The sequence below is a fragment of the Armigeres subalbatus genome, chromosome 2 (assembly GCF_024139115.2).
Source record: "Armigeres subalbatus isolate Guangzhou_Male chromosome 2, GZ_Asu_2, whole genome shotgun sequence".
Taxonomy (NCBI): domain Eukaryota; kingdom Metazoa; phylum Arthropoda; class Insecta; order Diptera; family Culicidae; genus Armigeres; species Armigeres subalbatus.
This window is the reverse complement of record NC_085140.1, coordinates 274,891,911-274,916,356: the sequence shown is the minus strand read 5'-3', so window position 1 is coordinate 274,916,356 and position 24,446 is coordinate 274,891,911. Positions and strand designations below refer to the sequence as shown.

General features: G+C 38.9%; 2 protein-coding genes across 2 annotated transcripts in view; one reads left to right on the top strand and one right to left on the bottom strand.

The window, feature by feature from the left end:
• Positions 1-209: 209 nt before the first annotated feature.
• On the bottom strand, positions 210-20,693 carry LOC134212266 (protein MCM10 homolog). Its single transcript, XM_062689969.1, has 4 exons — positions 20,540-20,693; positions 19,235-20,482; positions 17,036-18,311; positions 210-348 (listed from the first exon to the last, which is right to left on the bottom strand). The coding sequence occupies exons 2-3, from the start codon at positions 20,468-20,470 to the stop codon at positions 17,145-17,147; spliced, it is 2,403 nt and encodes an 800-aa protein (XP_062545953.1). The 5' UTR covers positions 20,471-20,482; positions 20,540-20,693; the 3' UTR covers positions 210-348; positions 17,036-17,144.
• Positions 20,694-23,015: 2,322 nt separating this feature from the next.
• Positions 23,016-24,446, top strand: part of LOC134212264 (GMP synthase [glutamine-hydrolyzing]) — a 41,641-nt gene continuing 40,210 nt past the window's right edge. The window contains exon 1 of the mRNA XM_062689968.1: positions 23,016-23,357. The gene's annotated coding sequence lies outside the window, so the exon portion shown is untranslated. The remainder of the gene's footprint in view (positions 23,358-24,446) is intronic.

Genomic DNA, 24,446 nt, shown 5'->3' with positions numbered 1-24,446 from the left:
CAATTATTATACAGTTTCTGCAAGGTTCTTATGCAGAACTGTATTAAAATCTGCCATCCGCTGGTTGGGTGTAAGCGATTTCATCGCCGCGATGTCAAAATGACAATCAAGTGGTGGAATTAAATGGAATAGTACGAACTCGTCTTATGACAAGTGAAGACATTCCATTAAAAGCTCTAAATAATCAAAATGCAGTTGAATATCACCTTCTTGTAAAAGTATTCCTCCTCATGGGCGACCTCCATCTTGCCGAAGGAACCACCGGCATCACGAATAGAGCCACCACCGCCGCCACCCTTTCCAGCGCCAGATCCCATCGCACCAAGTTGGCTACATTGTCGCACATACCTGTTGAATAATTTGAATTTATGAGACATTAAATGCAGAATCGTTTGCAAGGCTGTACAAATAATAAACGATCTTTATAGAGGAAACTTGGTGTCCTTTTCTAATTTCCAGGTTTAAAACAAAATCAGCGCGGGTTTCTTAAAGACTCTCAGGGAAACATAAAGTTTTAGATTAGGTTGTTGATTTCATCACACGACAATGATTATTGCCGATTAATTTTGTCTGTGATAGAATTTGGTGAGATTAAGTCGATCGTTCTCTTTAACAAATTTGACAAGTTGTTTTTATTTTTTTGGATAATCATATATTGAAATAATTTTGTTAATATGTACTAACTGGTCAGGTATTCTAAAAGATGCCGGACTGATTGAAGCCGAGAAGTTTCGTCCCATCAACATGTTGCAAACATTAGAAAAATAGTAGTTTGTGAAACTAGTTGCAAAACAGGCGCGTAAAAAACGACCCCAGTGTACTTTGTTATTTTTTGACAACTTGACCGCCAGCGGTGGTGAATATTTTGCTAGCACTTGCTATTTGTATTAAAGGGAGATCTCCCAGTGGCGGACACATAAGCCATTTAACGAAAAACTCTCTAGGCATCCGGATTATGTTCACTTGTATACCATATACACAAAATATGATCATTGATGGTTCCTACAAACTATATTTGATCATTTGAACACGTTTTTGGACGATGAATTTTGGTGAAGTACCGGAAACTCTTGCAACATGTGCAAATATGACCAAGTGTTCCTATTACATGAGTAAAGACATCATTTAGAATTGTAATATTTTTCACTTGCTTCAAGTTGTAGGCATTAAAAGGTGTTAAATGCCGTAAAATAATTAAAAGAAAAAACAAATGAATTGAAGTAAGTTTAACAAAACAGGTGCAAAGAATGGCTATTTGATCACATGGAAAAACTAACTGTCCGGACCCGGGGGACAGCTACCGGATACAGAAATTTGGTTTTGCACATTATATATCTAACAAATCATGATTGCTATTTGTAGTATGACTAATATTGACCATCTTAACATAATCAAAATGCATTTGATTGATTTCAATACCTATTATTGATTGATTCAAACCTTCTAAAATAAAGCGAAACATAAAATTTTTTGACATTTTTTAAATTCAATTTCAAATTTTGTAAAAAGTTTACGACATGAGAATCTGATATTCCATGCAGGTAAAGGACTTTTCAATAGCTTTCTTTTGTACTATAGTAGATGATGTAGGGATCTCTGCAAGTGCCGTGTGTAGAAGTGTTCGGTATTGGGAGGTGTCCGGTGCTGGGGGATCTCCCCTTACCATGAAATTTTGTTCATCTATGAGAGCCTTAAACAATGATTACAAAAGTTGTCATTTTATTACAAGGAAGAAGTCATATAAGTTTTGAATGTCTCGAACTATGTTCAGTAAAATGGTTGACGTTGACACTATGATTCTTGATAAATTTTATGGCATCATGCGAGAGGTAGGTATCACAAGTTTTGTATTTATATCGAACTCGCTGTATCTCTAATAATGCTTGCACAAATATGCAGTGAAACTTGACTTTTTTTTTTTACTAATGTATGTTTTTTTCTGGATAGTGATGTTAATTGTTTAAACTTATATCTGTGGAAATAAATAATCAGATCGTTTATTGTTTTACGAAAGCTGATTAAATTGATCACAATTGATTATCTTAAAAGTACATCGTCTAGCTCTAATCTTTGTAGTAGAGGTATCATCACCAACATTAAAAAACAAAATATTCAGAGTAATCATGCTGTACGCTACACAGTTGGAAAACTCAGGAATAGAGGTGTGCGCCGACGCCGTCGATATAATGTTTGCATCGGTGTACCGCTAACCAAAAATGTTCACGCCAGTAACCCATACTTTTCCACGCCGGTTTCATTTTGTAAAAGTCTACAATGTAGACTTTGCTTTATTCATCACAATCAAACACATTTAATCGGTACGCTATAGATTCGTTTATGTAAAGTGTGATTCAAAGACACAAAGCCGGCTACGACTTAGTTCTATTTTATGCACATTTGAACCAGAAATAGACCGCGTGCTTCAAAATTTTGAAGTTATTCAATGACGCTAATACGGGACAAAGGCGTCATATTTTATTCAGAGTCTCTTAATTCTCGTGTATACATGGATGAGACAGTGTGCTATGAGCTACAAAAGCTCACGTAGCACCGATTCAGTGCGACGAGAGAAGCTAGCGCGCGCATGAAATAACTAGAGGCCTGAATAATTATTCAGGCCTCTAGAAATAACTAAGTGAGCGTGTCTCAATGCACGTCTCATGAGACTCATCTCATGCGCTAAAAATGCATAGCTAGCGTTACTTAGGCGACGATATTATTGAATGAAAATTTCCCGCCCAAGTTGTTTTACGCATCTCCGCTGTTGTTTGCAAAGGTTTGCCATGGCAAACAGCGCATGAGCTGATCGCATTGAGATGTCTCAATGCGACTCACCAATGTTAATGTGAGGTACACAAGCTTTGTGAGACTCGCGCGCGCTAAATTTTATGTGCGCGTAGCATTCGTTTCTCAATCTCATCCTTTTTTGTACGCGTGCATGATGTCTGATTTTATTCGAATTGTTCTACTTTGCAGTGATGATGTCTCTGCAGTAGAGCAACAGTACAATATCTTCTGAGGAGATAAAATTAATAAAATTATCTTATGTCTATCCTGAAAAGCGCAGGTCTGAAAATATCTTGGAAATGTTAAAAGTTTGAATGGAAATAGCACACACGGTGGTTTTATTCTACTCACTGGCTGGGTAAAATTGTATTGTCTCTTTTTTCCTCAAAGAAATCTTATTAATTTTTCTTGAAAAGTGGGACTACTCAAAAAAATGGTTTTCGTACGGCCGAGTTGCCGAATAATATGCAATTAATTTAAAATTTGATTGTTCCACTTTTAAAAAACAATGAGTTAGATTTCCGTGAGATAAAAAGTAACGGCCGTACAATTTTGCTCAGTCAATGAGTAGAATAAAACGAAATAAAAAAGCATTTTTGTGCGCAATCATAAGAATTTCTAGTGAAAACTCAAAAAAAAAACCCTGATTGATCAACCGAGTACAAATGGTACCTTTCTCCTGCATTATAAAAATAGTGCTTTGGCCATAACTTTTGATCCCATGGCCAAATTTCAAGGGAAAACAATTGGACAGGATTCCCCGTCGAATGCAACTTGTTGCAAGTAAGTCAGTAAAGGGATAAATACTTGAAAATGAGTGACATTTTTGTAATGTAAAAGGGCTATACAACTGAAAACGGACTTTTACAACCTGAATTGTTCTTAAAATAATTGATTTTGAGATGGTTTAGTTGAAATTCGAAATTTACTGATTTACTGATATTTACTAAGGCTTTTATATAACTATAGCCTATAGGGGAGACTGGGTAGACTTGATCCCCTTTTCTGATTTCCGATGTATCACAACCAAAAATAAATAAACATACGCGATTTCCACACAGACTCTCTAAGAAATATAGTATTTAACTTTACTGATGTATGACAGTCCTTAAATTATTGTTGTTATTGATACACAATCGTTTTTTTGGAGTGCTGTCAAAATCGACTTTTAAAATATTCGGGGGAAATTGATCCCTCTCCAAGAGCTTGCTTTAATAAAATTAGAAAGATGCCCTCAGATTTTTTAAATATTTTTCCTTCAAAACACGCGGAATTATCAAATTGCTGTACGTACGATTGACATGAACGATTTTTGTTATTGAATTCGACAGTACATGCAATTTTAAAAATTGTGGAGACTTGACCCTCTTTCTATGATATCTACGCAATAAATCATTTTTCCTGCCAACCCTTCATCAAATCCGTCAAATCTATAAAAAATTAGAAGCTTTAGAACAGATTTATATTTTTTTTGAATTTTTTCGCCAAATTTTTGTATGCACACTCAGTTTTTATTTCTGCAGCTCGGCAAAAATCCGCACAGCCGTGCGCCAGCAAAATAAATAACTGATATTCCGGCAAAAATAGTGTTTGTTAGCTGATTTTCGGCAAATTATTTGCTGATTATCAGCAATTTTGACAGAAATCTCGGCAAAAAACATATTTACTGGGCGCGGCTGTGCGATTCTCGGTAAAAGTTCAACATTTTGCTGAGATCCCGGTAAAAAAAATTAAGTGTGTGGGTGACTAACGGGGGATCAAGTGTCCCCATATTGAGGCAATAACTTCAAATCCAAATATCCTAAAACTTTGATGGAATGTTGACATTTTCATCAGTAGGGTTAGGCGGGGCAAGATGGGTCACGGGGTAAGATGGGTCAGGGCCGTTTTTGAGCATCGTGTACATTTTAATGTGGAGATTATAACTTTGTAGGAGGAATAATTTGGTGCTACTTTATTATCACTCGATTTGATGATAAAATTTTATTTTGGTAGAGTATAACACGGTAAAATATTTTTCAACATTGTTTCTTATGTGAAACACACTTTCTATAAAACGTGTAATCTCGTCGAGCAATGTGAAATTTAAAATTTTTTTAGTGACATAATGAACGTATTATAAGTAATGTAGGTGATGATATACTAACTGCGTTGAAATAAATAAATTTTATCGAAAATTAGTCATTCTAACGTGAACTTACAAATGGGGCAAGATGGGTCAGCACATACTGAAGGGCATAGTTCGTATTCAAAACATATTTTCCATTGCTGGTTTAATCATTTTAAGGTTACTTTTGACATAATGATGTTAATTTGTTTATTGAAAATGTCTATTTTTGTTTTTAAGAAAGCTATACTTAGACGGCTTGTTTTCATAAGAATCTTCAGACATTTTAAATGTAGAGCTATTTCTTCATCCAAGGCTTAAACATTATTTTTATTCAAAATAATCATTGGCAATAAAGCTATCTATCTGTGTGTAATTCAATATTGGGAATAAAAACAATATGAATTGCAGTATTTAAAGGTGACCCATTTTGCCCCGCTGTTTGACCCATCTTACCCCGCCATATTTTGATTGACAGAAAAATAGATTTCTACTTTAATGACTTGAAATGGAACAAAAAGTGGAGTTTTTGTTATTTCATACCCCTGGCTTACAGATTATGAGCTATTTTTATAGATCCATGTTGAAAAGTTGAAATAAAATGTTTCTGTTTTGAGATATTCAGGGTTCGCCTTAGGCGACCCATCTTGCCCCATCATACCCTACAGATCAATATTTATGGCTTGTTGCTGTGAAAAAAACGAAAGACTTTGGTCATTGTTATGAAAAGTTGTTCAAATTTTGCGTGGTCGATAAAAAAAATCTTTAGGAAGGTCAAAACATACAAACCGCCCTGCAGAATAAATAAGGTTTTCAATCCAAACAATAATTCACCACATAAAGATCATTTGTCTAGAAGGATCTATACTAAAAAATACGCTAGAGCAAAACTACTTTAGTTCTCGATAAAACAGGGAGTGATCAAGTCTCCCCGTGGATCAAGTCTACCCACCTTCCCCTATACATCCATAATTTGAAGAGATAAACAGTAGTTATGATTGATAGGATATAAATCTTTGGATATATGTCGACTTGGGCGGTATTGACAACTGTATTCATGGTTTCAGGTCATCTCCAGGATTAAGAATCGCCTAACCCTTAAATGCATTTAAAAAATCATCAAAATAGTTTCTGCCTGAATCAGAGATGTTTTCAACAACGGATATGGTTTTAATCGTTAAAATTAGCTTAAGACAAATTCAGATATTGTCGTACAGCCAGTGGTCAACAAATCAACATGGAATATGGCATACGAAATGTGTCACCAGTTCTAAATAAATTTAGCATACTTTTGATATCAGTTTTAATCCTCGTTTGTCTTGCCCCGCGGGGGTGACCATATCGCCCCATATCATAAATAAAGGCATTATAAAAACACCTTTTTAAAACCAGTTGGACAAATGGACAAATCAGCAGAATTCGAAGGAGTTTCAATATTTTGCAAGGATTACCGCTTAGGATGGCCATCTTGCCCCACTTTCCCCTAACATGACTGACTACAAATTACTTAGTTAGTCTAGGTGAGTGTTCAAATGGTTTAATGAATATGACTTCAAAACTATCCATATGTAACTTTTCTTTTGTTATACCCTAAGCTTTCATTTTTTTCTTTGTGATGTCTGTTGACAGACGGCTGGGACCAATCATGATCCATCTCGCCAATAAGCTTTCATTTGAAGGTTGAGCCTCCACAATTTCAGACTTTGTCCAATTCTGGGACATCCTAATTTGGAGCGAACATATAGCCTTTCGATGCACTTAGTGTACGAGATAGGCAAAACTTGAAAGAAACCCCGCAAAAATTAAGAAGAATTTACGCGGAAATTTAGAATCAATTTATTAACTCAAACATTAAAAATGTCCACACATACAGCACGTTACAGTTACGATGATACTTTTTATACCCAAAAAAGACAAGGAAAATGGCTACCAATAAATTTACTACCTTTAGCATGGTCTTGCATTGTGGCTTTATATTTTACCGCCAGGCTAAGGAAATTTAGGTTCAAAAATTACACCAGGACAAATATATGTATAGTTGGCAGCATATTCCGTTTGATAATTTGCCCTTTCCTGTTCATGTTTGCACTTTCCAACCTTCATCCAATGGTTTCAACAACAAAGAGTAATATCTGCGGCATTTTTATGGTTTCATTATTAGACTGCTTATATAATCAATGATGTGTCGAAATAGTGTAACGATCAAGTAACAATTGATGTACAATTAATAACTTTTCTTTTCGTTTTCTACTAGTTTCGGATACGCCAAATAACTTTTGTCCTATTTCTATAGAAATCTTTGAAAAAAGTCCCGAGCTTTTCTGATAGATTCTATTGATTTGGTGAAGAATGTCACCATGGAAAGTTTGTTGTGAAACATTCTATAGAAATTCAAATAAATAAATAAAACGTTAGTGGAATTATCAATAAAAAACTAAATAGCAAACATAATTCGCCTGAAAAGTGAAAAGCACCGTGATCAGACTTGGCTTAAAAATCAAATATAGGTATATGGTTGTGAGATCTCATACAAGTTGCAAGGTATTTACCGAAAAAAAATCCCAAAGAGCAGCAACAAGCGTTACCAACGAGCGATAAGATTATTCCCAATATGCTCCCTAACTGTGTATATACGACAATCGCAACCGAAGAAATAAACATCAAATACACGAAAAAGTTTTTTTTACGGCACTGGATTCAGCTCCACAATTAAATCAATCGTTCTACGTCTTCATTACATTGTGGATCGTAGGTATTCATTAACGAATGCATAGTTTAAGATCTTATATCTAATTAGATAGATCTATGTACTGTACTTACCTCATGGCGGAAGGTGCAATCCATGTAGTCTTTCTAAGAGACTGCATTTTTGAATTCTTGTTACTAAATTATTACTTCCACTGGTCACAAAAGGTGCACCAAATTTGTTCAAGGGTCTACGATGAAATGATGTTGTGTGTCGAAAGTTTCTGATACGTACTTGCGGCCAGAAAGCGATGCACACATACAACAATCGCCTAGATCAGTGATTCTCAAAAAGCTATATATCAAGAATGCACAAAAATATTCTCAATGATTAAAAGTTGAATCAAGAAAGTTAACAAAACTAAATATCATATGAAGAAATAAAAATATGTTCATACTGTTTGCAATTGCTATTCTACTATTGACAATTTTGCAAAGAGAGAACCATCAAACAAATACTTCATGAAAGGTTACTAATGGAGCAATCACCTCATGCAGGGTAAAAAGAAAAAAAATAATGTGATGTCGTTACAAGAAACCTAAAATACCTCTGCCGCTCAATGGGTGTCACAGAAAGTTTACCTATACTGATTACCGTACCATATAGTAAGACGCATCATAGTAAGCATAGAATGATTTAAAAAACAGATGCGATATAAAATGTGAAATTTATTGAAAGGAAGCAGTTGAAACAGAAGGTCAACTGCACTGACGTGCTTTATCTCTTTCTCACTGCATAGAACTGACCATGAAATACTGCAACAGCATGACCACGAAGTGTCAAAACTGACAATTGCTGGCCTTGTTGTTTTCTAATTTTTGAAGAACGAAAGAGAAAGAGATTCGTTCGTGTAGTGTCCTATACCCCTTAAGTTAATAATTGAAAGTGTTTCTTTTATTAAAAGTAGTATAATTTACTTATTTTACGTTAATATTATACAACGCTAAATGTAAAATATTAGGTCTCTTGTAAATTGCGAATTGAAGAGAAAATAAATCAATTACGTAATACCAGTATACTCTAAATAAGCAGGTTGAGAACCACTGACCTAAATCCGAATCTCGTAGTATCACCCCCATGAGAACGTGTCCGTGCAGCAGTGCTGATTACTGCTTCTTCGTTACCTCAACGCACCGGCCGGCCGGCCCATATAGAGGTCTGCAAGATGTGTACACTTACTGCCACCACCGGCACTGGAGGACGTAGTGGTGTTATAGTCACGTCGATATTAGTCTTTCGTTCCCATGCAAAGCTATGAAACGAACCGGCGCCTTGGTTGTCCTGTTTGTATATTCAATTTCTGTTATTTATCACTGAGACGTTTATCGACGGCTGCTCGAACGTTCGAACGATAACATTCACTATGATACAGAAATGACGGTTCGTAAATCGTATATTGCAGTTTCACTGGTATGGGATGACATGGCTTGCTGTTTTAGACAATGATATTCATATTTTTAAAACGATTTGAAATTTAAAAAAAATCGAATAAAATCTATGGGCGTTGCCCTGATACAAAAAATAATGAAATCGAAGTATTGTCCATCGTTTGTACAGATTGTACAGTAGAAGTAGGATTGGCTAGATTGCGGGCCAGGCCAAAGATATAGTTGGTTTTAGTAAGTCGAGAGTAGTGACTCCATGCTCACAGTAGGTAGACACGGCGTATGTCTTCTTCTCTTCTTCTTATTGGCATTGCATCCCCCACTGGGACATTGTCGCCTCGCTGCTTAGTGTTCATTCAGTACTTCCACAGTTATTATCAGCGAGGTTTCTAAGCCAAAGTTACCATTTTTGCATTCGTAATACACGATGATACTTTTATGCCCAGGGAAGTCGAGACAATTTCCAAACCGATAATTGTCTAGACCGGCACCGGGAATCGAACCCAGTCACCCTCAGCATGGTCTTGCTTTATAGACGCATCTTACCGCTAGGCTAATGGGTCAAACACAATGGATACGTTTGCGTGCGTTTTGACAGTTTTCCCATGAGAAAACTGTCAAAACGTATCCATCGTGTTTGACCCTTAAGGAGGGCACACGGCGTATGTATTGGGGACCTTTATCACAAAAAATAGGCATCGCCAAAACTTTCACTACGTGAAAATATAGATTTTTTTTTCTTTCTGAAACTTAACTTATGAGTTGGAAAACCATCGATTTTTCTCACATCCCCTTTAAAATGACTTTGCTTTCAATTGAAGTAAATAACTAAGTTATGTTTGATTCATCTATTAATGACGATGGCGACCCCACAGACGCTGTTAGGAGGATCATTTTTATAGTTAACATTATTTTAATCTCTTTTAATGAAGAGTCCAGGTTTTAAATACGTTTCAGTTATAATGCACATTGCCATTGCGCTAGTTCCAGTAGCTTAAACTAAATGATTGGAATTTTGTTATCATTTAGTCTAAATTACTGAAACTATAGCTATAACTCCGTTACTAGTGGAATTAAAACAACGAACCATAAGGCAGAATGGTTCATTGACCCGAAATATCAAATGCCCAAATCAATTAGTTTAGTTGAGTTGTTGAATGATTACTTATTGCATCTCTTTTCGCATTTTTCCGAATCAGGAATAAGGCACATGCACGTAAAAAAATTAATGTTGTTTATTATTAATATTTCTAATACTTTTTTGCCAAAGCAGGCGCTTAATGATACATCGCATTAGTCACATACATTCCGAAACTTATACTTTTCATTAACTTATGAATGTTATTAGCTTTTTGATATTGGATCATTCATAATGAATTTTGATATTGGAAGCATAATGAAGAGTATAAGTATTTTTGAATGGTTTTTTGCCATAACATATAAGGTTATTTTTTTACGTATGGGAATTTGGGTCCCTCTTTGTGCCACATACACACCTATAAAATGCGAAAAACGTGCAATGCCCCATTTTCAAATATTTTCCACTAAGGATCTGTCTCATTCTGAGAATTCAGCTCAAATTAAACTTAAATGTAATTATCCAATAGTCATCGAAAAACCTGCTCGCAGAGCAAGATTACTTTTGACAGATATCGAATAATTTCTGATCGGTGTCTTATTGGTATTGCTGGCGATGGGTAGCGCTAACTGCCCATGACCTGATAGTTGATGTAACAATCATTCAAATTTTTACCGTATTTGACTTGCTGCGCTTTTACTACGGTAATTCAACCACTGTAACATCGTTAGGTTGCATGTTCCAACCCTCATTTAAGTGTTTAAGGGTAGAACTGTTTTAGATTTGCGGGGTTTGTCCCCAAAACATCCCAAATACACACGAAAGTGCAATTGTTGTTACGTCAACTATGAAATCATGGGCATTCATTTTTATTACCGGGATTTCAATGTTTAAGTTTAATTCTTTAAATGAGACATACCCTTTGTATAGGTTACATAATACCGGGCCCAATATTGAACCTTTGAAATGCGCAGAGGGTTACGGCATGGTGATGGTGTTTCGTGTCTGCTATTCAACAATGCTTCGGAAGGAATAATACGAAGGTGGTTGACATCAAATGTCCAATAAAATAATTTCCAATTTTAGACAAAAATTGTTGCAATCTATCTTCTATTGCAGCGGTTCTCAACCTGGGGTACATGTACCTCTGGGGGTACCTTCGCCGGGCCCAGGGGGTACCTCGGATAAAAATGCGTAATGGCGGATTTTAATCAAAACTTATTGATAAAGTTTAGATATATGTATAATTTTATTTTATTTCAAAATTTTGTCTTATATATAATATGCATGGCGATCAGTGACTCAAATACTATAGAATACTTTCCTCCACAACCAGTACAGTGGATGAAGTGCTGTGGAAGAAAAGATCAAAAGGACAGAACGACGAATGAACAAATTTCAAAAATCTTCTATGCAATCTACCTGTTCGAAACAAAATGTTGAATGATATGTTAAGAATATGATCCTGAACTAAAATTTAGAGTCGGAAGCCTTAATTTTAAAGGCTTTTTCCGAAAAGCTCAGTTGCTTCGAAAGCCTCTTTCTAAACAGCTCGGAGGATACCATTCAAGATGATTGGAGGACTTCTTTCAAGAGGTTCGGAAACCTACTTTCAAGAGGTTCAGAGGCCTCCTTTCAAAATGCCCAGGAGCCCCCTATTGAGAATCCCAGAAGCCACTCTGTAAGAGGTTCGGAAACCTTCTTTCAAGAGGCGGGGAAGCCTACTTTCAAGAGGCTCGGAAACCTCTTTTCAAGTGGTTTGGAAGCCTCCTTTGAAGAGGCTCGGAAACCTCTCTTCAAGTGATTCGGAATCCTCCTTTCAAGAGAACTGGAAGCCGTCTTTTAAGAGGCCAGGAAGTCTTCTTTCAAAAGACCCGGGAGCCTCCTTTCATGAGGCCCGGAAGCCTCCTTTCAAGAGGCCCCGAACCCTCTTTTCAAGAGGCCCGGAAGCCTCCTTTCAAGAGGCCCGGAAGCCTTTTTTCAAGAGGTTCGGAAGCCTCCTTTCAAGAGGATCGGAAGCCTCCTTTCAAGAGGCCCGGAAGCCTCTTTTCCAGAGGCCCGGAAGCCTCTTTTCCAGAGGCCCGGAAACATCCTTTAAAGAGGCCCGAAAGCCTCCTTTCAAGAGGCCCGGAAGCCTCATTTCAAGATGCCCGGAAGCCTCATTTCAGTAGGCCCGGACGCCTCCTTTCTAGATGCCCGGAAGCCTCCTTTCAAGAGGCCCGGAAGCCTCATTTCAAGAGGCCTGGACGCCTCCTTTCAAAAGGCCCGGAAGCCTCCTTTCAAGAGGCCCAAAAGTCTCCTTTCATGAGTCCCGGAAGCCTCACTACAAGAGGCCCGGAACCCTCCTTTCATGAGGCCCGGAAGCCTTCTTTCAAGAGGCCTGGTAGACCCCTTTCAAGAGGCTCGGAAGCCTTCTTGCAAGAGACTCGTATGCCTTCTTTTATAAGGCCCGGAAGCCTCCTTTCAAGAGACCCGAAACTCTTTTTTCAACAAGCCCGGAAGTCTCCTTTCAAGACACCCGGAAATCTCCTTTCAAGAGGCCCGAAAGCCTCCTTTCAAGAGGCCCGAATTTCTTTTTGCAACAAGCTCTGAAGCCTCCTTTCAAATGTCTCGGAAGCCTCCTTTCAAGAATCTCGGACGCCTCCTTTCAAGAGTCTAAGAAACCTTCTTTCAAGAGGCCCGGAAGCCTCCTTTCAAGAGACCTTTCATGAGGCCCGGAAGCCTCCTTCCAAGGGGCCAGGAAGCCTCCTTTCAAGAGGCTCGGAAGTCTCCTTTCCAGAGGCCCTGAAGCCTCCTTTCAAGAGACTAGAAAGCCTCTCTTCAAGGGGCTCCGAATTTATGTTTCTAAAGGCTTGGAAGCCAACGTTCAAGATGCTCAAGGGTGTCCTTCCAAGATACTTAGAAGCATCGTTTTAAGTGGCTCGAAAGCCGCCTTTCAAGAGACTTGAAAGCTGCTCTCCAAGAGTTCGATATATTGAAAATTTCAGCCAATTTTATGGAGAGTCATAAATTCCGTTAATTTTCAGTTTAATTTTTCATATATCTTAAGAGGTACATTTATTTTCATTTACAGCAAGAAAACAATAGGGGGTACCTCAATAGATGCAAAAGTGCGAAGGGGTACCTCCCAAGAAAAAGGTTAAGAACCACTGTTCTATTGCAACGAATAGCTCCTTGTACCCTTGTGTAAATTAGGTTAATTTTAATTTTTTAGTTGAAAACATTGTAATTCCTACATGGTTCAATTCAACCAGAGGAAAAATCCTAACTGCCAGAGGCAATTGAAATGTATTAATAATAACTAAAAATGTAACATAGCAAATAAGAATTATAGTGTTAAGAAAACACGGAACACCTAGTCTAAGAGATGAATGCATGTATTAGATAATTAGCAAATAAAATAAGTTTGAAAAAAATTGGATGAGCTGCTGGGAGAACCATCCATCGTTCACCGCAAAACGACTGCGGTGGGCCGGGCACGTAGCCAGAATGTCGAACAGCAACCCGGTGATAATGGTTCTCGACAACTACCCGATGGGCACAAGAAGGCGAGGTGGGCAAGGCTGGTGGATCTGGTGGAAGATGATTTGCGGACCCTCCGTAGACTGCGTGGTTGGCGACCTGTAGCCATGGACCCAGCCGAATGGAGAATTACTCTTATTTACTGCACAGGCTGCTTCGGCCTTAGTCTGACTAAATAAAAATAATAGTATTGAGCAGTATCGAATACCTCGCCTTTTTCGTTGGATCGCAATCAGTCTTTACCACTGAGTTGATATATAGCGTCCAACATGGACTTACCCTTGCGAAATCCGAACTGATTGCTTACCAGGCTCTCCGTACCCTCTGAGTACGGAATTAGCCTGTTGAGGATAATCCTTTCCAGCAACTTGCCCGTCGTGTGAGTTGTGTCTATTAGATAGATTAATCTGTACGCCGAGAGGTTGTCTGGCGGCTTTCCGGCTTTCGGTAATAGAACCATCGAGACATCTCTGTATGGCTAGCCTGAATATGTTCGGCTTCGCTATGATTGCTGCCTTGAGAGCGATGTTCGGAACTCCATCAGGTCCTGAAGCTTTATTTTATGCCAGGGAATAAGCCACCGCGAGTAACTCTTCGTTTGCCAACGGAGGCACCATTTCGACCGCACCCAAAACGCCGTACGGTACATTAAACCAGGGACGTGTGGAATGGGACGGGAAGGATAACTCGATAATCTTCGCAAACCTATCCGGGTGTAGCGACCCTAAAAACCATGCACTAATCAAAATCATTGTTCTTCTACATGTAAAGTATGTCATGTAAACGGAAGAAAAAAAGATTGGACAGGTTGGAGCCTGTATAGTTATGTTTAGCAAATGCGATCGCTGTTGAATAGATATAACGGTTATATAAGTATAAGCAAAAGTTATGTAATCATAACATTGTTTTAATTAGAGAGTACGAATGCTCCCAGAGATAACAGAATGTCGCATGAGAGTTATTGCAGATAGCATGCCACAGTCTTCATTAGAGCATGCAACATTGTTGGACTCGAGAGAAAAATTATTGCTATTAACAATTCGCGAAGTCGAAGCAAAATTCTTCACACAAACAATGACAGTTCTTTATGGGTTTTTACAGTAGAGCAACAGAGAGGAGGAGGTGGCGGCCATGTTTCACTCAAACTCTGACAGATAGCAATGGGATTTCCCATAGGAGGGAAGAGCAGAATTTGCTTCGACTTCGCGAATAGCAAAAAGATATAAATAGCGTTTTGTAAATAAAGAGTCGAGCAGTAATTTTGAACTTGGAGTTACCAAGCCAAAAGCGAATTGTTCGTGTATTTTGTTTCTAACTAGCCGCTCGGTGCAGTGCACGTGGACCGCTCAGGGGGTGAAGAGCCCTCTCTGGTCTTGACCATCACAATCCTGTAAGGTAAGCGTTACAACACGGATTTTCGTTGGCTCCCTCGCACAGGTGTTCGAAACACGCTCTCTTGCTGGTCCTAATGGTCTTGTTGAAAGCCAATTTCACAGCTCTTCGGTGCGGTCTCGACCTCTGTACCGCACTACTCTCTGACGCCATAGACGACGTCATCCATATTCGTGACCTCGTCCAGTTGCTTGCACCCAACGACCCCATAACGACCTCACCTCAGCGCCGTTACCCAAGACCTATTGGGCCAGCTTCCTATTATCCGTCCCGGCGCTCCGCGTTTCAGAATCAAGATCATTTCGGTCTTGCTGTGTCTGACGCTTCACACGTCCTGACCCCGCGCCGAAAGCTTTTCGGCCGTCCGCATCGATTTATGGACTTCGGCGTACTTATCCTTGTCAGTTTTCACCAACAAGGTCTCGCCCCTGTCCTTAGCTTTCTTTGCGGGTCGAGACCTCCGCTCCGCTGTGCCCTACTGACCAGCTGCCAGGGATTTTCGGTCCTTTGTGCCAATGGCAGCTACTCTCTTGCGGCCCGGCGACTTGCGTCTGGTTGGTGCTTTTCGACGCCCATCGGGCTCCTCTGCACTCCGATCTGCTCCGCCCAGACGACGTTTGGTATTTATAGTCACATGTCGTTTGACTTTGTTTTTGACTTTCGCCGAATTGCTGCTTAAGCCGTTTCGGGATAGGCGCAGTATTTTCAACATTGGCCGGTTTGGGCACCTTCGTCGGCCTTCTCTTTTCCCAACACCCGCCTTACTGATGTTCTGCCTTGCGCTCACGAAATCGATGATATTATCGAGTTGCTCGGCGACCACCTGCATCCCAAGCGTGCTGATAGGGCTATACCCCATCACACTGGAGAGACTTTGGTGCTGCTAGTTGCAGCCTCCGTCACTCCGCTCTCCGCCTCCCTGAGAAGAGACCTCGCCAAACCCCCTTTGGCAAAGGGGGTAACGCATTGTTATTTTTTAAAGAAAATTATTTTGAGCTTTTTAATGGAATGTCTTCACTTGTCATAAGACGAGTTTGTACAATCCCATTTAATTCCACCACTTAATTGTACCTTGACAGATACGTATTTCGACCTTAACAGTAAGGTCGGATGGAAGATGGATGATGGAGGATGGAGATCTGTCAAGTCGGCCCTTTGAACCACCGGAGGTGTACAGGATTCATAAGTAAAAAGTAAGGTCGTCTTCAGTGTCTCATTGACACGACACACTGACGATAACCTTACTGTTGAGGTCGAAATACGTATATGTCAAGGTACAATTAAGTGGTGGAATTAAATGGGATTGTACAAACTCGCCTTATGACAAGCACTTGTTATTTTTGGGTTCCCCTTGTGTCTGTCGTCGAATCCTACTGGAGTAGTAGTCTTTAATGATCCCTTACGCCTTACGGCATGCAGGGTCTTACGTGTTCACTTACGTGTTCAGAGCCAGATCAGCGCAAGTCTGGAAAAGGCATCTGAGCCTACTCCCAGCAGGCAAAGCTTGGCGACAGTATTGGACAGCGTGCTACAAGGCCCGCCACGGTCTAGGGTACGGAAGACATCCTAGCCATTAACCTACTCGCCGTTTAAAGTCAGTGTCACCCGGCTCTACTGAGAGAGTAGAATGTCGGGCTGCAAGCCCTCGCTTCTACAATATTACGATATCCAAAACAAGGTCCGTTGACACGCGGCCAGAATACAATAATCAGGTCTCACTGATATTGAACCTGATGTGCCAATTGGCACTGCTTGGGCTCCCGGGGATTATCCCACGTTTTTTTATAGAGGGATGAAGGCACCACATGTGCCACAACCCTATTAATAATGCGAATCAAAATTATTTATTAATTATTATTTATTATTAATTAAATGATAACGTGCGTATTCTGAATAGATTACAAGGCAGTTTGGAAGTGATATTTTTTCAATACTTAGAGAGCCTTACGATAAAAAAAAGAATACAACTTTCCAACTATATATTAATGAATTTTTTAAAGAACATTTTTTAGACTTACCTCTTGTAGGTCCGCAACTAACGATATAGTATTTAAAGATGGTTGGCGAGTTTGAGCATGCCAGCAAAGTTCAACGTAATGCCTTGAGTATTTCTCCTGGCGTAATAATCTAACTTTCTTCCGGAACTAACAAATTCAAATTAGCACTGTTTGCACAACTTCCCAAGAATTTCTCCTCATCGCCTCGAATCGACAACCCAGCTCCAACATTTCCTTTCTTATCACGCATCATTGCACAGCGTTCCCACCGTGAGCTTTGGCAGTTTTTACAAGTGGTCTTGGGTAATCGATGTAGAGAGACCGTTCGATTGCCACAGTCGGCACACTTGAAGAATCGTTTCTCGGCATCGCGCACCTTCAGCTCATGTCGTTCTTCCTTACAACGGTCGGCAGCCGAGAAAGCAATGTACTTACACTGAACACAAATCACAGCCTTGCATTCCACTTTATAGGTGTTCATCATCTTCTCCTCCATTGCTTCCTTCCGTTCGAGATCTTTGAAATACTTCTCCTGCTCTTCATCCTCGTGAGCCTTGATCAGGTCTGTGTGAGACGATGTTGCGTCCATGATTGCTTTGAGGCGGTCCTTACGGGCCTTATCATCTTGTTCCAATTTTTGTTTTTTCGAGAGATTTCCGTTCTCTAAATCTTCTTTTGTTTGTATTTCTTCTAGAGCTCGCTTTTTACCTTTTTCTGTACCACGATACTTGATGAAATTTGGGTTGGACTTTTCCAGTGGCTTCGTCTTAAGAATGTTTGCTGCTTTCTGACGGGATTGAAGTGCTTGTTTTGGCGATGTGCCCAAGTCGATCACAAAATTACCGGTGCTCAGGCGAGGTGTTGGTTTACTTTCTAAACTGAATGATCTGTTTTCGAAACCATTAGGCGCTGATAGGCGAGGAGTTAACAATGGGGTATCCTTTTTCGGGACTTCTTTGGAAGCGGGTATGACTTCCTTACTCAAAGATAAAGAACCCGAAGTGCAACTCAACCCAAGTTGCTTCAATCGTTCCACATCCTTTTCTCGCTGTTTGATATTCAGTTCAAGCCCTGCTGCTGAACCTTTATTTTGGGAAGATTTTGAGTTCTGTTCTTGGCGATAGGATGGAATCGATGAACTAGATTGCGAGTGACTACTGCCATTACTGCTGCCACTGCCTTGGAAAGGAGATTGATAATATTCAGAAAGGGTCATCATGCGGTGCTTGTCCTTTTCGACTTGTTTTGGGTTCTTCTTGGCTTTCACGGCTGAGAAACTTTGACCCCCGTAGAAAACCTGCAAATAAATGAAAATGTTGAGGGTAAAACTTATTTTACATAATTAAAACCATTTAGGCCGATACAAATATTTAAAATCTATTTTGTTTCCCCCTCGGTTTTTTTTTGCCAAAAAATAATATTTTGAGGGGGCAACAAAATAAAATTCGGATAATTTTGGGGATTTTCAAAACATTTCTTTAACAAATCCGAGGAGTTTTTTTATATTTTTTTTCATGTTAATATTTATTTTTTATTATCCCCCCCTTGACCTTTCGGAGACCAGTAGGACAAAAAGTTAATTAAATATTTGTAACGGCCTTAGTATAATCTTAATATATGCAAAAACATGAATTATGTGAAAAATTCTTTTAGTAATTCTTTCTGTATCAGTGAGCAGTGGTTTAAAAATTCGCACTCTCAAGATAATAAGATACGATGAAAATAAGGCTTGTTCAACTCTTAAGCGGTGCTTACCCATGCGCTTAAGGGGGCTACCACGTTTGGCATAAAGTTATTTGGCCTAAATCCGTTTGGTATAATGGTCGTTTGGTATATGCAATGAAAATAATCTTATTTTCAATAATCTATTCTTTCCGCAATTTAAAGCTGGACTTCAACATAGACCTTCTTTTTTTATCTTTATTAAGGAGACGAGACGCATGCTTTCAAAGAAGGCATCATCAACTCTTCTGCAATATCCCTAGCAATTGCGTAAATTTTTAAAGAAGGACTATTATGCCAAATGACTTTATGCCAAACGGCCAACCCCCAGGCATGTCAAAAGTGTGGGGATTGGAACCAAGTTACTCTTTATCATGATATTTATCATAACAAATAGCGTAATTTAAATAGGCTATAAATTACACTTTATTTCAAGCTAGTTTATCCCCAGTTTAGTCGATTATGCCAAATAACATTATCGTCAAATGATAGGCTTACCTCATTTTTCCCAAGCACTTTGTTGCGTAGCTCATTCAAACCTCGACCAGCCGTAGAAGAAATAAGACCGCCGCGATTACAAGCCTTATTGTACTCCTGCTTGACATGGTACACGCAATATTCACATTTATCCAGGTTTACAACGGCCGTGCACCGCTCACCGTTCTTCTTCCGACTACGACACGTGCCCATATCTCTCGATTGACCGAGTATCATCACTTTGGCAGATTTGTCGATTGACAGCACTGCTTCAATGTTTTTGTCCTCATTGCGATCCAAAACTCCTGGGTTCAAAACACTGATCACCATACCCTCTGCCGTTTTCCATAGATCTTTGTGAGCCTGAGAGAACAAGAATAGGCTTATCGTTTTGATTTCTCCGTGGAGATCACTTAACTTCCATATTGAAAACTGACTGCCTTTCGATGTCGTCTTTGGTGCACTTTTACTCAGAACAGCCCCAGCAATAGCCCAATCTTCCTTTACGTTTCCATGTTCGATGTGATACTTAATTCTGGACATTGGAACTGGTTTCCTGCCTTGCATTCTTTCTTGCAGAACACTACTGGAAACAAGAGGATGTACCAGGCGAATACCAAAAACTGGATCAGTATAAACGCTTTTCTGGAATATTTCCGGAATTTTATGGCTTGAAACCGGTGCCGCAGGTTCAACCATCATAGCTCCGGAGAAAGGTCGAACATTTTCAGCCGGTTTCTCCGGTTTGGGTTTTACAATTTCTTTTTTCGGAAGTTTGGAAGTGTCCTCGTCTGCTTTTCTTAAGGCTTGGTCAATAAATTTAGAAATTTGAAAGTCCACTCGTTCCTCTTCCTTTTGCTTCAAAAGTGCATTGATGCCCTTTCCATACTCATCGTATTTTCGTTCTAAATAATTCCGCACTTCTTCATCGTCAGAGGAATCCGTATCTCCATTATGCACTGCGCTCAAAGGTTTCTTCGAAGTGTCGGCTTGCTTGTTTGATTGATTACCTTGGCCGGCCACATCCTTAAGAAATGTTGAACCTTCTAGTGAGAGTGAACCGTTCTTAGGGCAGGTTGTTTTCACGGTAGGTGAGCTACTTCCTTGCGAGTCAATTGTACTAGTTAGATTACTAGTAGATGGTGCTATCTTAACGAAGGATATTTCTTCCGATTCAGCGGCCAGCAACAGCTGTTCCAATTCGTCCATGTCCAGCGATTCCTGATCACCGTTTTGTTTACCGTTGGAAGATGCCATTGTGCGGAATACCTATTAAATTTTCCGATTTATACACAATATTAAAAAAATATATGCCTAATTACTTACTTTTTATATGCTAGCTAGAGCCTATTTTCAGTTCGTTAATGATATTTTAAGCGCAGTAATTAGAAATTAATTTGAAACTGATATCTTATCGATACACACGGCCACAGAAATGTGTTTACATTTTAGTGCGCGCTTTTTGTACCAACCGGTTCAGTCTATTCACATCTCTACTCAGTCTGCACTCAAAAAGGCCTGCAAGCATAGACGTGCGGACGACGTATAGGTATGTTCAAATATAACGTAACACGAAACAGGCTATTTTCAAGAACCCTCCACCCTCTCGTAACAAACTGTACACTACTAAAAATCCACACATATTTATTGGCAAAAATCCATGGATTTAACCGAGGATTTAACTTATGATGTATATCAGCGCACACATAACCATTCTCCACGCGAACTACTAATGAAATATATATCCAAATAAACTTCATGTGTGGTCTCGAATTAGCAATTATTTAATTTATGTGTGGTTTTATATCGATTATATTAGGGTGGAGCTATTGCAAAAAAAATATATCGGCGACACATATATCTTATACAGATATTTTTGGCAGTTTAACAATTGTCTCAACTACCAGCACCCACCAAGCGTAACGTAACAAAGTTAATTTTTTTAATGGAATTGAAAGTTTATTTAACTCCATATGGTGAATTGGTGACTATATAATACAGTGTCGTCAAGTGTCAGAATTGGATCAGAATCGTCTGTCAGTTCCATACAAATGCGCGTTCCAAACGAACAGGAGACTTGCCAAACGTGGCACATGGCTATACTATTCTTATACACAGTTAGAAAAAAGTACCTTATTTCCCTCTTCCCTTTGATGTCATAGAATGAAGAGCGAAACCACTCAACAAGAGCAGTAAGTTAAATAATATTTACCTTACTTTTGGTTTATTGGGTTGTTTAGGGGTATACATGTTTTTACTTATTCTGAATATGCATAAAAAACTGAGCCTAACCCCAATTTTTCAGTATTTTTGGGGCCCCGGAACTATTTTTAATTTGCATTTTAAATTTATATGGGACTAAAAATCTGTTCTTAAGCTGCATGGGCCAACTATCATTGTATGAATGTTAGTGTCATTCTATCGATTGAAATGGCGTATTTTTTGCTGTATAAAAATGTAAATAAATGGTTTACAAACAAAATAAAAAATATGTTGGAGATCAGCATAGCATGCTCTTTTAGGGGCTTTTCACAAATTAGGTAACGCTGAAGGGGGAGGGAGAGGGTCAAGCAGAGCGTTACGATCCATACAACAAAATTAAACCTTTCATGCAAAAAGTGTTACTAGGGGGAGGGTGGGGGTCCAAAATCAGCAAATTTAACGATACGTAATTTTAGAAAGAACCCTCATGTTAAACTACGAAAAACCTTATATTTTTCTTTGCTAAACAACTCAATTGAAATTAAGTATATTTGACTTAATATTAAGGGTCTGTCTCAATTGGATAATTAAACTGAAATTAAACTTAAAAGTGACATTTCATTAATTACCAAATAACCCTGCTCGCAGAGCAAGATTAATTTTGACAGATATCGAATCATTTTCCATCGATGTCCTATTGGAATTTCTGGGTAGCACCAGACATTCTTATAACGGGGTGATTTTTTAATTTTCGAACTGTCACTTTTAAGTTTAATTCTCCAAATGAGACAGACCCTAAGTAAATTTTACTTAATTTCTAGAAAAAAAAAACTTAATTTTGGGTTTCCACACACCGATTTGAGTAAAAAGTACCTAATATAAAGTATTTTTTTCTAACCGTGTAGGACTCTTCGTGGAACAAATTAATTGCATATTTTCTATTTAGAAAAAAATATATTTAGGGGAAATGACGGCTTTGGCAGGTTTTGTTCTGTTATTGTCAGGGGGGTTTTTGTTGACCACATTTTATGAAATTCGGCCACAATATTCTTTGATATGCAAAGAATGTTTAGGCCAATAATTGGTTATAGAGAACCCCCTGGCAATAATAGAATGAAACCTGCCAAAGCCGTCAATTCCCCTACTATTTCTGAAGTACTAGAAAATATATTATACTAATTGTAATAAAATTGGGATGTTTTATTAACGCATTTGCCCAAAATTACAGGCGGCGCTTTCGATGGGAAACAGCGCACCGCGGTTTTTGCTGCCAGTATACTAAATGCTTATGTGAAGATAACATTGCGGCGTTTCCTAAGGTGCGGTTGTTCCTTTCGACTATGGAACGCCGCGTGGAATTTTGTGCAAATGCGCTTTTGGAAACAACAGCCGCGCGGTGTATCGTATTGACAGCACCCTGCAATACAAAAAAAAATCCGCAAAATTATCCAAATTAGGAGCCAGGGTCAAAGACGGTACAGTAACCCAATATAATCTAGATAAGATCTGAACCGGTTAACTTTTGACAGCTTGTGCCGAAGGGTTTGTGATCGTCTATTTCGTTCTGTCCAGTAGTGCGCGAGTGCGATAGAGATATTAAAATTTTGACGGCAGTGGACTTCTCTTCGTTTTTGTATGGCGTTTCTCCCCGTGCTGAAGAAAGCGCTGTGTTTTGTGGCGAAAATTGCTGTAAAATTCCCTCATTTTTATCATAAATCCGTTCAATATTGGTTCTAGATGTGTGCTTCCGTTGATTCTCGACGAGTGGAAAGTGTCTAGTGAAGTGAATTTACCCAACTGCAATTAGCAGCACAAACGTGCCGGAAGCTTCAGGCTCCGTGTACCACTGACGAAAAGGCGTTCCGCAAAGCTGTTTTCCTCCGATATCAACAAATTGCAATCTTCCAAGGTGAAGGGGAACTTTTTTCGATTTTGTTACGAGGTAAGTTTTGAACGCATGGAAAGAATTATGCTTCAGAATAAAACAAAAAATATTTTCTAATTTTGCACAAAGGAACATAATAAATATTCATACAGATTAATTCACTTAACAGCGATGATGCCTTTCCTATGCATTTGAATGTAAATTTTTTTTAAATACGTCAGAAAGTTGAACTCTAGCATACGTATTGTTATTTCCATTGCTTTATGTAAGAATATGTTTTATATTTTATCAATTCAGTTCATTTGGAACGACCAATCTCCTTACATTATTGTATATATTAGAGTACTCAGCATTAGCATTTAATATCAGCTCACACATTCCACATTATACCATATACCTACAAACTCGACTAATCCTTCTTTACCATGTGTAAAGTTAATTAACTGGCCCACGTATAGTTAATTAATTACATTCACCTGTCCACAATAGTATATATGCTACATACTTTGTGATAGGGAGTTTCCGACAGTGGAATATCCCCGGAGCGAGAACAATATTGGAAAACGTTGCCCAATGAGTGTTCTTTCTTGAAAATTCATAGAATGCAAACAACAGAACACATTTTACTAGATTTGTACCCAACTATCTTTTTTTATTACGTTTTTAACAATTAGGGAGTTTTAGTGAGGTTCAAAGACACATGATTATCTACCATGATGTGTTTCCGAATTATTCTGTTGGTATCGTTTTCAGAGGATACCAGTGAGCCTAAGCACAGGAACTTTTCTTTAGTCATCTCATCACCATCGAAGCAAACTCCTGGTGAATTACCAATATTGATGACGAGTCCGATCCGCTTAGCTTCACTCTTTCAGTTCATGAAGGTTTCCTCAATCAGCAACGTACCACAATAACAACTTCGTCGGCGAAGCCATATTTTGTAGAAATCGTACCACCTGTGTCAATCTCTGCCTTTTGTATTACCCCTCCAAAGTAACGTTGAACAGCACGAAAAAACTGTCTCCGGGTCCGGGCTTTGATCTCGAGTACATGTCCCTGGTCCACCATGTAAGACTGTAATTATAGTCTGCCCATTCCCTTGTCTGTAGTACCCCATTACGAATGTCTTCCTCTTGTTGTCCATTT

Coding starts and splice junctions, on each gene's coding strand:
- LOC134212266 (XM_062689969.1), bottom strand. CDS start 20,470: ATGGCATCTTCCAACGGTAAACAAAACGGTGATCAGGAATCGCTGGAC. Junction 18,312..19,234: donor AAGTGCTTGGGAAAAATGAG/GTAAGCCTATCA, acceptor ATTTATTTGCAG/GTTTTCTACGGGGGTCAAAG.